Here is a 12,137-nt window from a genome sequence, read left to right on the forward strand (position 1 = left end):
CCCTATTACTGCTGACGCTGCCCTGATCCACCAGTCAATCTCCTGCTCCATCTTACCCTCACTGTGAACAAGACTCCAAGATACCTGAACTCCTTAACAGCACTCACTCCCAACATGAATAGAGCAATCCTTCATCTTCCATAACAGATCTCTGATTTGGAGATGCTGGCTCTCATCTCAGCTGCCAACCACCCCAGTATATACTATAGATCGTGGTCTGATGAAGTCAAGAGAACCACATCATCTGCAAAAAGTAGAGAGGCAATTCTCAGTAGAGGTTGGCAATATTCACACTTGTGCAACATAAAACACACCAGTAGTTATACTTTTTTATACATTTATTTACCATGTGCCAAAGTAAGAACATACAATGTCTGATTAGTCATCTCTAAAAAAGTGTTGTTCCTGTTCTTCTTCTGCAGCCTCAGAACTGAGTCAGCCCAGTGATGCTGATGAGACAGGGTTCAGAGGAAGGAGCAGGAAAACATAACTACAGGTGTGAACACTGACACTGCACAACGTTATGAGTGCAAAGGAGAGGATGCAGTTTGTAGGGGCAACATGTACAAGCCTCAGACAAGATGTGTGTTTTATTTAAGCACTGTACGAGTTCCCAATCAGGAATAAATTCAAAACCTGTTTTAAACGCACACAAGTCTTGAATAAGGTGGACAAAATTCTGTAGATTATCTCATTATGATGTTGAAACAAATAAAAGACTCAAACAAACACACACACGCACGCACGCACACACGCAAAAGAGCAAAAAGTTAAATGCCACAAACATTGAGTTTTGGTTATCCTTATAAGGCATCAGAAAGTATCCACAACCCTTTACTTCTTGCAAACTTTATTGTGTTTTAGGTTTGATTTTGACATTTGAAGCCATTAATCTAGACTTAATAATCCATAATGACAAAGTGAAAACATGTTGCGGCTCCAAACTTTGACCAGCTGCTTCCTGTTTATTTAATTATCACGAGTCTAGACCTGGACTGGAGTCCACCTGTGGTGAACTGAGCTGATTGGACAGATTTCAGAAAGACACACACCTGTGTGTATCAGGTCCCACAGTTTCTGAACAATGTGTCCACTGACTGAGGTCACAGAGTTCCATTTACCAGCACCTTCTAGTTGACCTGAGATCTGTAAGAGCAAAGATGACTGTGCCTTTGCAGTTGTGGCCCCTCCCCTGTGGCCCCCTCCCTCTGGAACCACCTCCCTTAGGTATAAGAAACACTGGCTCAGTTGACAGTTTTAAGAAGCTGTTAAAAAATTTTTCTTTAATGTTTCCGCTTTACAGCACCTTGTAACCCTGGTTTCAAACCATGCTTCATAAATAAAGTCTACTTAACTACTTTGAGTAAAGGGAAAAAAAAAACTAAAACTAAAAACTCAGCAGAACTCCAAACACCATCTGGTGGGCACCAGGTCCTGCTCATCACCTGGGTAATAGCAGCCCTACAGTGAAGCATGTTTCTAAATACATTTGTAAAATCATGTTTTCACTTTGTCATAATGTTTTAATGACTGTAGACCGGTGGCAATACAATACAATAAAGTCAACATAAAGGGACAGGGTCTGAATGAAGCCACTGTAACCTGTCAGTATATTGTAGTGAAGGTTGAGCTATATAACTCATTCCAATAATAAGAGCCTGTGCTGCACACACACACTCACAGATGTTAAAGAAATGGTATGGCATTATTATTATTGTTATTATTATTATTAGTAGTAGTAGTAGTATTATGCACAACAAGAAAACCCATTTGAATAAGTATTTTAGTGTTAAGTCTTTATTGATATCTGATCAGCTTCAGCTGCAGTTTCTATGTGAGTCCTTGAAATCTTTCCCGCAGAGATGTTTTTTACAGTCATCACACTTTTGCTTTGTCACACACTATCCAATATCTTCATTAGCTAGACAAAGCAGTTTAAAGCTAGCTGTGTTATGTATTCAAATACATGCAGAGCTGAAGCAGCACAGCCGAAGTAAAGACACACTTTTAGAACGTTACATTTTAATCCCTAAAAGTACATAGTGAGTGTTGTTATGTGCCTCAGTCCATGCTTTATTTGATGCACCATGGTACATTCTACAGTCTGCAGGCTCTGTGGTATCATGTGGTGAAACGTGACAGTCAGAACAGATCATCAAACTGAGACAGATTCATTTTAGTGATGATGATGATGATGATGATGATGATGATGATCTGTTTGTGTGTAGAACAGAACAAAGAAACATCAGACTGTTGTTTATGAGTACGATCTTCTGCAGCTGGTTCAAACCAGCCCACGTCTTTGTGGTTAGTGTTAGTTTATTTCTCCTCTGCTCGTTGTGTTGTACATTAGTGTGGATCTCATTCCATAGATCTGTTCGTGCTGACAATAAGAGCTGCCACATGTGGCTATAAAGCGCCCTCTAGCTGATATGAGTGAAAACTGCACCAGCCTGTCCCTGGCCCCAAGCTCAATCATCCTCAACCTTATAACTGTGATGGACACTTCAGGAAGTCTCCTAAAGCTTTGGGATAGTTTAAACTAGTGTGTGTGTGAAATCTCCAAAGAATTGTGTGTTTTTCTTCAGATCTTTTGCTTTATTGAGACTGTGAGGTTTTCAGCTTCTCTGTTTATTTTTACCAGAATTTTCTCTGGAAATGATCTAGCAGACAAAAGAGAAGTTCTTAAATTTTAACCTATCAAGCTATTAAATTTGATTAAATTATAATTTTTGTATTAATTCTGCTGTAAAGTTGGACATTTTAACATGGCAGTCTGTGGGGATTGACTCTGTTAGAGCCAGACTCTAGTGGTCATTAGAAGAACTGCAGTGTTTGGTATTTCAGTGTTTCAGTCTGGAGGTTGATGCTCGGATAATACATGTGGCAAATAACCACAAATAAATAACCACAATTTAGCCCCATTTCTGTAAAATCTTTCAAAGCACAAACACTGTAAACACACCTGTCACTGAGTGAGCTGCAGCTTACAGGTTTTAAAAATACACACTCAGCGATCAAAGCATTTCACGCGGAGGCTCCGACACTTTTACAGGAGCACCAACCTGAGGATGAGATGTGACAGATGGTTTTTTTTTGCACAGCAGCTAGCAGCTCACTCTCTTTCCACTGCGTCTGTGTGTGCATGTGACTACATCACTCTTTGCAGTTGTGTGTGTCCGAACAGAAAGACAAACTAAAGGTGTTAATCGGCTTTTATTAGTGGGGTTTACCTGCATTTAAAAAACCAGCTTATATCTGATCATTTTGATGGAAAAAGGGTGTTACTGTACATTGTACCTTAGCATGTGACAAATAAAACTATAAACTGCTGTTTAGTTTAGCATCATGTATACCTGAAACATAAAATGCAATAATAAAACTATGTATTATAAAGAAAACAAAACATAAAATATATATTTATATCACCCCCTCCTCCTCCATCACCGTGAAAATATTATCATATCTTGATATTTGAGATCAACTTTATGGAGATATAAAATGTTGGATATCGCCCACGCCTAACTGATACCACTCAGTGTGACCTACACTTACCATGAATGCTATTATCTCAGATGGCCATGTCCAACTCTCTATAAATCCATGTACAAATCATAGAAAAAAGACACTGAGAATCATCTCAGAGTATTAAAAACTAGAAGTTCCAAGATAGCTTACAGGAAAGCATCTGCTACAGGTACTGGACTGGACAATGGGGCTATGTTGGTGTTAGCATTTTAGCATCTATCAGTTTAGCTTTATTCCTACTAAAGTCAGATTTCACTCTGACTGGATGCATTACACAACAAAACTGAATGCCCCCTGTTCAACATCACTAATGTGATTAATTACAAATCCAGTCTAATTTATACTTTTAGGCAGAACATTGACTTGGTTGTGTCTTCTGTGATTGGTCGTCTGGCTCCACCTGTACCTGCTCACCTCAGGTTGAGTCTCCTGCTGATGCTCCTGCTCCCTCTCCATCTTTATCAAGCTCCTTCATGTGGAGCCATGAACCATGAGCCTAGATAGATAGATAGATAGATAGATAGATCGATAGATAGATAGATAGATACTTAGTTTATCCCCTAGGGGAAATTCATGACTTCATGCTCCATTAGACACAACCAGGGCAGAAGAGAGAAAACTGTGGAGTCCAAAGGTTCTTCTAGAACTTTTTCACCAGTTAGCTTTAATTTGAAGTGTGATCACCTGTGTTACAGTGAGGTTGAACTTTGTCCGACCTTTGTTTTTAATTATACATCAAATACCTGCACTTTAATTTAAAGACAATACAGTTATTGTGAGATTATACAGTTCTTAATCATTTAACATTTAGTGGTGCTGCACAGACTTCATGAAAACAAGACCAGGTCTAAACCTTGTATATGTCTGGACCACCTCTGGTCAAATCCTAGTTCTATAACCATGATGTCATCTGACAAAATCAACAAACACATAAATGAAAGACAAAGACAAACTGAGCTGTGATTTCAACTGTATTTACTGTACAATGATCACTCAGAGAGAAAGTTAGAGGTCACAATGTCTCTCACACAGCCTCCATCTGGGATCCACAATAATTTGGTCTTTATTCACTTGAACTCCAGAACGTAACAGACTTTTATTAGAGGCAGGTCTTTATGTCTAACTCCCTCTGTTTGATTTGTAGAATTGAGTGGTGTTTTTGCATTACATGTTAATAAAAACTCACTTCCTGTAACTTAAGTGTATTGTCTCATTTACTGTTGCTGGTGTTTCTGTTCTTTACATGCTATTCAGATCTGCTAGTTTCTTTAGCAGTTACTGATGACTTCCCCCTCTCCCTCCCTCTCTCCTGCTCTCTTCTCTCGGTGTGTCTTATGATTAATTATTCCTCTGCCTCCTTTAGTAATAATAATACATGTAATGAAAATAGTTTATTTTCTGTAATGGAGGTGAGGCTCAGTGTGTTGGAAGTGTTCCTCCTCTTCCCTGCAGTTCCCAAGCCGCAGGGAAACCAGAGCGGCTCGGTAGACTGCCTATAACAAGAGGTGTAGCCCTAAGTCCCTGGACACCATCTACACATGGTCCAGACCTGAACCAGGTTTATACCCAGTCTTTTTGAAAAAAGTCTCTTCTAGAGACAAATCTAGAGACAATTAGCAAAGTTTTCACACTGCAGCTGTAAACACCCCCTAATATAACCTGTTTGATCCAGAAACTCCAACTCAATGAGGAGGAAATATGATCAGTCAGTCAGTCAGTCAGTCAGTCAGTCAGTCAGTCGAGATCATAGGGCTGGCCCTTCTTTTGTGGTCCAGCCAATGATACATGTGTATATAAAACAGTAGAAACAGGCAGACGTCACTCTGGACAGGATTAAAATCTTCACACTTCCCAAGAGAGATAAATGCAGTCTGACTGGAGCTTCAGTAGCAGATTTTTGGGGTGTCCATTTTTCAAAGACTTCATTTGCTCTGTTTAAAAAACAACTCTCAAGATTTTGATCGAAATTGATGAATTTAATAGAAAATGAAATTGTACCAGAGGCAAAGTGAAGAGTGATCATTTTCACATTTCTCTCAGTGGTTGACGTGTCTGGGAGCTGTTCTGTGGTAAATCATTTCAACTTGATTGTAACACCATGAAAATCTGATGAGAGTTACCACATGTGGTCATTGCAAAATTGATATGAATCCATGAGAGGAAATGGAAGCAGATACCTTGACATTTTCAGCTTCTCATTACCTGGCGTTTGTCACGTCTTTATCATGTTGTAGAAGCTTGTCAGCTAACCAGCTAGCTTCTAATTAGCAGCACAAATAACAGCTTCCTGGTGAAAGAAAATAGCAGACTTGAGTTCTTAAAAGCATACACTATACGTAACAAGAACCACATTTATACTGCAATTAATATTGTTAATATCATTATTATTACTATCATTATTAAACACTAAAATGCAGCCAGGCACAAAGCTTCAGGCTGACAAGTTCATCTGAAAGAAAAAACTCAAAGTGACATGCAAACGTTCTCTTCATCCTCATCTTCCTCCTCCTCTTCATCATCATCATCATCAGTGCAGTATTTTTATTAAAAGAAATATTTTTGTTCACAGTTTCTTCTCCACCTCACAGCAGTGAGAGCTCCCTATTGGCTCAGGTTTCAGTATCAGCAGCTGCCATTGGCTGAGCATGGAGAGCTCTGATTGGTTCTCAGTCTGTTTGGCACATCTTCCGGTTGGCTTTCTGAACTCGTATGACAACACTGTGTGCATGTGTGCGTACAAAGAAGTGTGTATCTGATATAATGTGTGTCAGTGAGTACTGATGTACTGTAGGTAATTAGGAATGTGTGTGTGTGTGCATGTGTGTGTGTGTGTTGCTGTGTTAAGTGTGTTGACCTATAGACAGAGATGGGCAGTAATTTATATAAACCTGTATTTAAAGGGGCACACCATCAATCAGGTGTCATGTCTCCTGTGGCTCTGGAGGAGAGTTGTCAAGTCAGAAAAAAATAACCCTGGTGATGTCATAGTGATGTCACGTCGTCTCATCTCATGGTTTCAAAAATATGTTCATCAAATCGTAACATTTAATCTTGGATGGATTTGTCTATAGCTGTGTCCCATTTCAGGGGTCACTGACGTAAATTGAACTGAAATACTTACTTTTACCAATACTTATATTTATGGGTGTAATCCTCAGTCTCTGTGGTGGTGTTTGCTTTCATTACTGGGCAACAAAGGATCCACCTCTTGGATCCTTCGTGGTCCAGGAAAAGAAGGACACATTTGAAGGAGTCTTTGAAATGAGACAGTCTAGCCATAAGGCGAGCTTCGGTTTTCAGATGCAGCCTCAAAGGATGAGATCCTGAACTGGGACACAGCTCAGATCTCTGACTGATCATGTTCTGAGTCAGTTATTTACTTGCTGACCCTTTTGTTCTTTAATGAGGCCAGGAGATTTTCACAAACGTTTAACTGAAGTGAACTCAGATTCTAAGGCCCTGATTTAGTGTTTTATTTGAATGTGATGATAAGGTTGTTCATTATACATCCTTTAAAGGAACGATATGTAAGTTGTCTCTGCTGCTGAATGTGGTTTCTTGACAGGAGCAGGTGGAGGTGATGTCACCTGACATGAGCTTCAGCCATCATTGTCCTTATAATACTAGAGGTTATAATATGTCCTCTGAGCAGCCACATCATCTTGACTCACTATCAGAGAGCTAGCTAGTAAGAAATAGAAACAAAACAAGAGTTAACATTGGTGTTTGCAGTCAATGCTAACGTTAGCTATGTAGCAATAGTAAAAACATGCATATTGTTCTTTTAAAAGTGTTTCAGAGACAGTGGGGATGAACACGAACAGTCGTACTGGTTTGAATAAAGTCAGTTCTACTGTGAGACTTGAACTGATTGTGAAAAAGAGAAAATTGAAACATTAGCTGGTTTTTTAGTTTTTCCAGGATAGAAAAGGCATAATTAAAAAGTGCCAGAGCCTCGACATCTGATGATTGAATACACTGCGAAGGTCTCATGAAACATAAAATCTGTCAGGGAAGAGAGCGGCGTCTGTCTGAACAGAGAGTAAAGTCAGATGAGGCTCCTCTGACCTGCAAACATCAAACACCCCACAGGGATCAGAAACACTTCTGTGAGCTGTTAGATGATGGGTTTGACGGGAATACTATATTAATAGCCTGTGCCACAAACCGGGAACACAGAGAGAGTTTGATAGATGTAGGGATTTACCAGTCACAAAGGGGCATATGAAGTAACACTGTTGTATTATGAGAACTGCAGGACTGTGTGTTTTTGGAGCTTGACTGATAATAGAGACTAAAGGTCAGGATACGCAGGTTCACTGACTCTGTAGAAGTCCAGCACCTTTATCCCTCTAATGTTCTGGACATCATGAAATACTTTCTGCATTACATCTGCTGCATTCAGTGTAACAGGATTTATTAGTGTTGTCCCTGTTCAGTAAAATGAATGAGCAGTGAATGCATGTGATATCATTTTGTATCCATGCAGAGCAGTGCAGCAACACCCAGTGTGTCCAGTATGGAAGCAAACTGCTGCTGCAGGTCCAGCACATTAAACACTTGCCTAAAAAACAATGTGACATGTGACATCAACGGAACATAAAATCTATTTATGATTTTAGCAAATCATTCAGATCCATGGTGTAAACAGTAGCCACAGGTGTAGTTTTTTGGGATGAAACCATTCATGACCATGACTACAGTTTCTGCCCCCCTAGCCGCTGCTCAGGTCGGTTCTGACTGATCCCCACTGGTCGCTTCATTTCATCCATCACAGAGCGGTCGCTCACCTGGCAAATGTACAGCTACACTGTCTCTTTACCTGATTGCACAAGAGTGGGTGTGTGTCCAAGTACAAATGTCAGGATCATATTTGAAAATAACTGAATCCTTACCTGTAAAAGGGCCTGAAACTGACCTGAAAGTGAACAGATCCACTAGTGGAACCTGTTGTGTTCGTGTCTTAACTCATGCCAGGTCGGCTGTAACCTTACAACGTCACTACAGTTAACTTCTACTGACAGCTGCTTCTAGCTCCTCCTCTGACCTACACCTCACACTTCCCTTATGAACCACCAGGGGTCACAGTGCGGTTCCCAGGATTGAATATCCTTTTCTCACCCACAAATACTGACAGGGACTAAATCCAAGTCCATCCCAGTGAAAACTGTGCAGTCTCTGTGTTGTTTTAACCCAGTGACTCTCAGTGAATTCGTCTGGTGTTTTTGATGTGACCACTAGGTGTTGCCAAAGTCAGAAATCCTTATTATTTTCTAATAACATAAATGTCAAAATTATACACATACACACTTGTTTTCTGCCCAGCCCTGTGTATAGTGTGTGTGCGTGTGTGTGTGTGTGTGAGTGTGTGTGTGTGTGTGTGCGTGCGCCAGTCCATCCATCTCTTGGGTCTGGTAAAAGTCTCTACTAATTAGGGATTTTCAGGCAGAAAAAGGAAAACAATCAGGAATAATAACATCATTATCATTATCTGCTATCACAATTACTATTATTTCATGGATGTGATTTTTCAGGATGTCAGTTTTTGTTCGTAGCACTTGCACTCACTTTATACCCATGATTCCTGATCACATCCCAGGTTAATGCTGTTATTGCGTTAACGTCAGCATCACTGTTGTCCTAATATTCTATACAAGATGAGCCTCCATGGCAAAAAATCTACTAAACAATGATGCATGTTGGTTTAGAAAACTGTCCCCTGTGCTTGTGTTTCATGAATTTGTAAATGAGCAGCCATCACTCGCTGATGGTCAAGAGATTCACTCCATAGGTGGGCAGGTCTTTGCTGACGCCTGACAGCCAAGTGGTGTGCGGACGACATTGGTCCAGTCTTTCTAGGCTAGATGTACAGAGTGAGATCAGGAGTCCTCAGAGAGATGTGATTGGCTAAACTCCAGATTGAAAATCAGGGCTGATCGGCTTCAGTGATGGTGATGTGTCACTGAAGAAGATGACAAGCGTTTCCGTTTACTTTCAGAGGGGAAGGAACTATGTGTCTGGACTGGCTGTAAGGCACTGACTCAGGTGTGGTCAGGAGAGATCAGTCATGCTGAGGCTCATGGGTAATCCTGGACGGAGGTAAGCCACCGGGACACGGCCATTCTCACTGGTCGATCCTGTGATGGACAGACGAGCTTTGGAGCGCATTGCATCTGTGAATTTCATCTGCACAAGGGAAAAATATGTTAACCACATTTGAATCATCACAGCAGAGAGACAGCTGCTACAACTGAGAGCTAACCCTGAGGATAGTGTGTTATTTTCTTCCTGTCTGAGAATGACGCAAGGAGACGGATATGAATCTCATGTGGAGCAGAAATGTAAAAACAGCAGCTTGTGGTTTTAGGAAGGCTGGATTCAAAATGACTAATGCTAGATAAACAGATGATACTGTTTTTCATCATAGGCTGTAAATGTGCCGTAAAGACTGGAATAATGAGCTTTTTGTACTGTTTCATATGTTTTAATCCAACGTAGCAGTCAAACTGAAATCACTGGTTCTGCATATAGGTTCACATACACAAGCGTCTGCTCTGAGAACTTTGTTCGGGACTACCTGAAAAAAGGAAAAGACTCTGATGTCTGACCATTCATGCATCTGCTGCAACAGCACAAAGATAAGGCTATATTGGTAAAATATTAACGCAGTTCTTAAAATATTCAGAGATATGAAATTCCAAATGTGTCCTATGATGTTACGTATTGGGAACATTAAAGGTCCTGTGATGAGATAAGATCTCTATCTGACCAAGGTTCTACTCACAGCAAGTCAGAAAGCTGTTTAATGTAAATGCTCCAAGTCAGGAAGAGACATGTTCATCATGGAAAAATTGAGAGTCAGCGAGAATATGTTTTAAAAGATCTGGAACAAATGGACACAGCACTGACTTATAAAACTCATTAAACCTCATTAAAATAGTTGTATGAATATTGACTCCACTGTGATTTCATTTTAGATTTGGTTGTGTACATGTGTTTGTCTGTTTCAGTAGTCATGTGCTGTTCTGTTTATATCTTTGTGAAAACTCCAAAAAAAATTAAGTTTGAAGAAAAAGAAAAGAAAGTGTCTCTGTATGCTGCAGAGCCAATGAAATAACTATTTTAGATTCCTGTTTGTTTCCTCCTGACATCCACACTGAGACCTGTTAGATTTAAAACTCTTCTGCATTCACACAATTCTAGTTTTCAGCCTCTAAAACAGAGATTTTCAGAAACTCTGCTGGACCAGTTTTATTTTGAAAACTCTGGGGTTGTGTTTTATTTTGAAAACTGAGACCCTGGGAAATGACGATGTGGACACCCACGGTCTCTCCTGATTGGCTCTCATCAGCCTGGACTACCAGTGGTGAATACAACATGATAATGAATTACAGTGTTACTGACCTTGTTGTCTTTGCTAGCAGCTGTTGATCAGTGACATTCTCTATTTGAATGCTACATTTGTCTTTAATTTAACAAACCAACTGCAGAGTAGACAATCTGCTTCCTGTTTACACCGACTCGCACATGCTCAGTGTACCTTAACGGTCATGTGACATGTTTTCAGGTGTGTCAGTGTGGACGGAGCTAAAACACTCATCTGCACAGAGATGGATTTAATTTTAAGATGAAAACCCATCAGTGTGGACGCAGCGTTAAATAATTAGGTAGGTGCATTAGTCTAACTACCACATCCTGACTCCACCTCTGTACAAAACACACAAATGAGATTTATTTAACAGCTGATACTTTCCTAAACTGTTGAACTGTTCCTTTAACACATTGTTGACGTCATGTGAAAACAAATGAGTCATTGTATAAAACTGTGATGTAACAGTTAATCACACAAGCTTTACATTTCCCTTATAAACCTAAAACATCTGTGCACTGTCTCCTCCACAGCTCAAATTCAAAGTGTTCCTTATTTATTACTGTATTGTGGCCACCTGACCTCTTCACTCTGACCTGTGTGGTTTAGACTCTTGTCACATGTCTGACAGTGTGGAGGTTTGATCCTGTACTCAAGTCTCATCAAGACCGAACAACCTCATTTACATAAACCTTTACAGTGAGATCTTTGCTGTGACACTTTTGCCCCATTCAGACCGACACAAAGACGCAGGTCAAACCTGCGATGGGGTTCTATCTATCAGCTGACCTTCCTCCGTGACCCTCCTCCTGACCAGGGCTGGACGGGGGTCAGAGGCTGCCCAGCTGTGGTCAAGTGTTGTTGCTACCAGGGCCCGAAAATAATTCAGTGATACAGATGTTTAAACGTCATTTAACTGACGAGGAGAGATAAAGGGAGAGTTGTCTGCTGTCTGAAAGGGGTATTAGTCAGCGGTCAAAAGTCAGTGTGGGGAATGTTGCTTATCAATGAACAGAGCTGCTTAATATTACATCAATGTACTATAGTACCTGCAACAGAAATACTAAATACTACTAAAGTAGATTTTTAACTATTTAATTCATAATCATTAATAATCCTGTCTGGTTATTTTATCCATTAACATTGTTTTCCCATAAAATTCACATTAGCTCATACTGTTTATACAATATAACGTTGAACATGTATAAATATAAATATGTGTATGTATATGATGGAGAGA

General features: G+C 40.0%; 1 protein-coding gene across 3 annotated transcripts in view; it reads right to left on the reverse strand.

Annotated features, from left to right (window-relative positions):
• Positions 1-9,030: 9,030 nt before the first annotated feature.
• The window catches only part of LOC111230445 (glutamate receptor 2-like), an 82,175-nt gene continuing 79,068 nt past the window's right edge, over positions 9,031-12,137 (reverse strand). For 2 of the 3 annotated variants that reach the window (XM_022757187.1, XM_022757186.1), the window contains exon 19: positions 9,031-9,714. In XM_022757187.1, coding sequence (XP_022612908.1) covers positions 9,580-9,714 — 135 coding nt within the window. In that variant the 3' untranslated portion in view covers positions 9,031-9,579. The remainder of the gene's footprint in view (positions 9,715-12,137) is intronic. The other variant, XM_022757183.1, reaches the window with a different exon arrangement.

The sequence above is a fragment of the Seriola dumerili genome, unplaced genomic scaffold, assembly GCF_002260705.1.
Source record: "Seriola dumerili isolate Sdu_G_001 unplaced genomic scaffold, Sdu_1.0 BDQW01000267.1, whole genome shotgun sequence".
Lineage (NCBI taxonomy): Eukaryota > Metazoa > Chordata > Actinopteri > Carangiformes > Carangidae > Seriola > Seriola dumerili.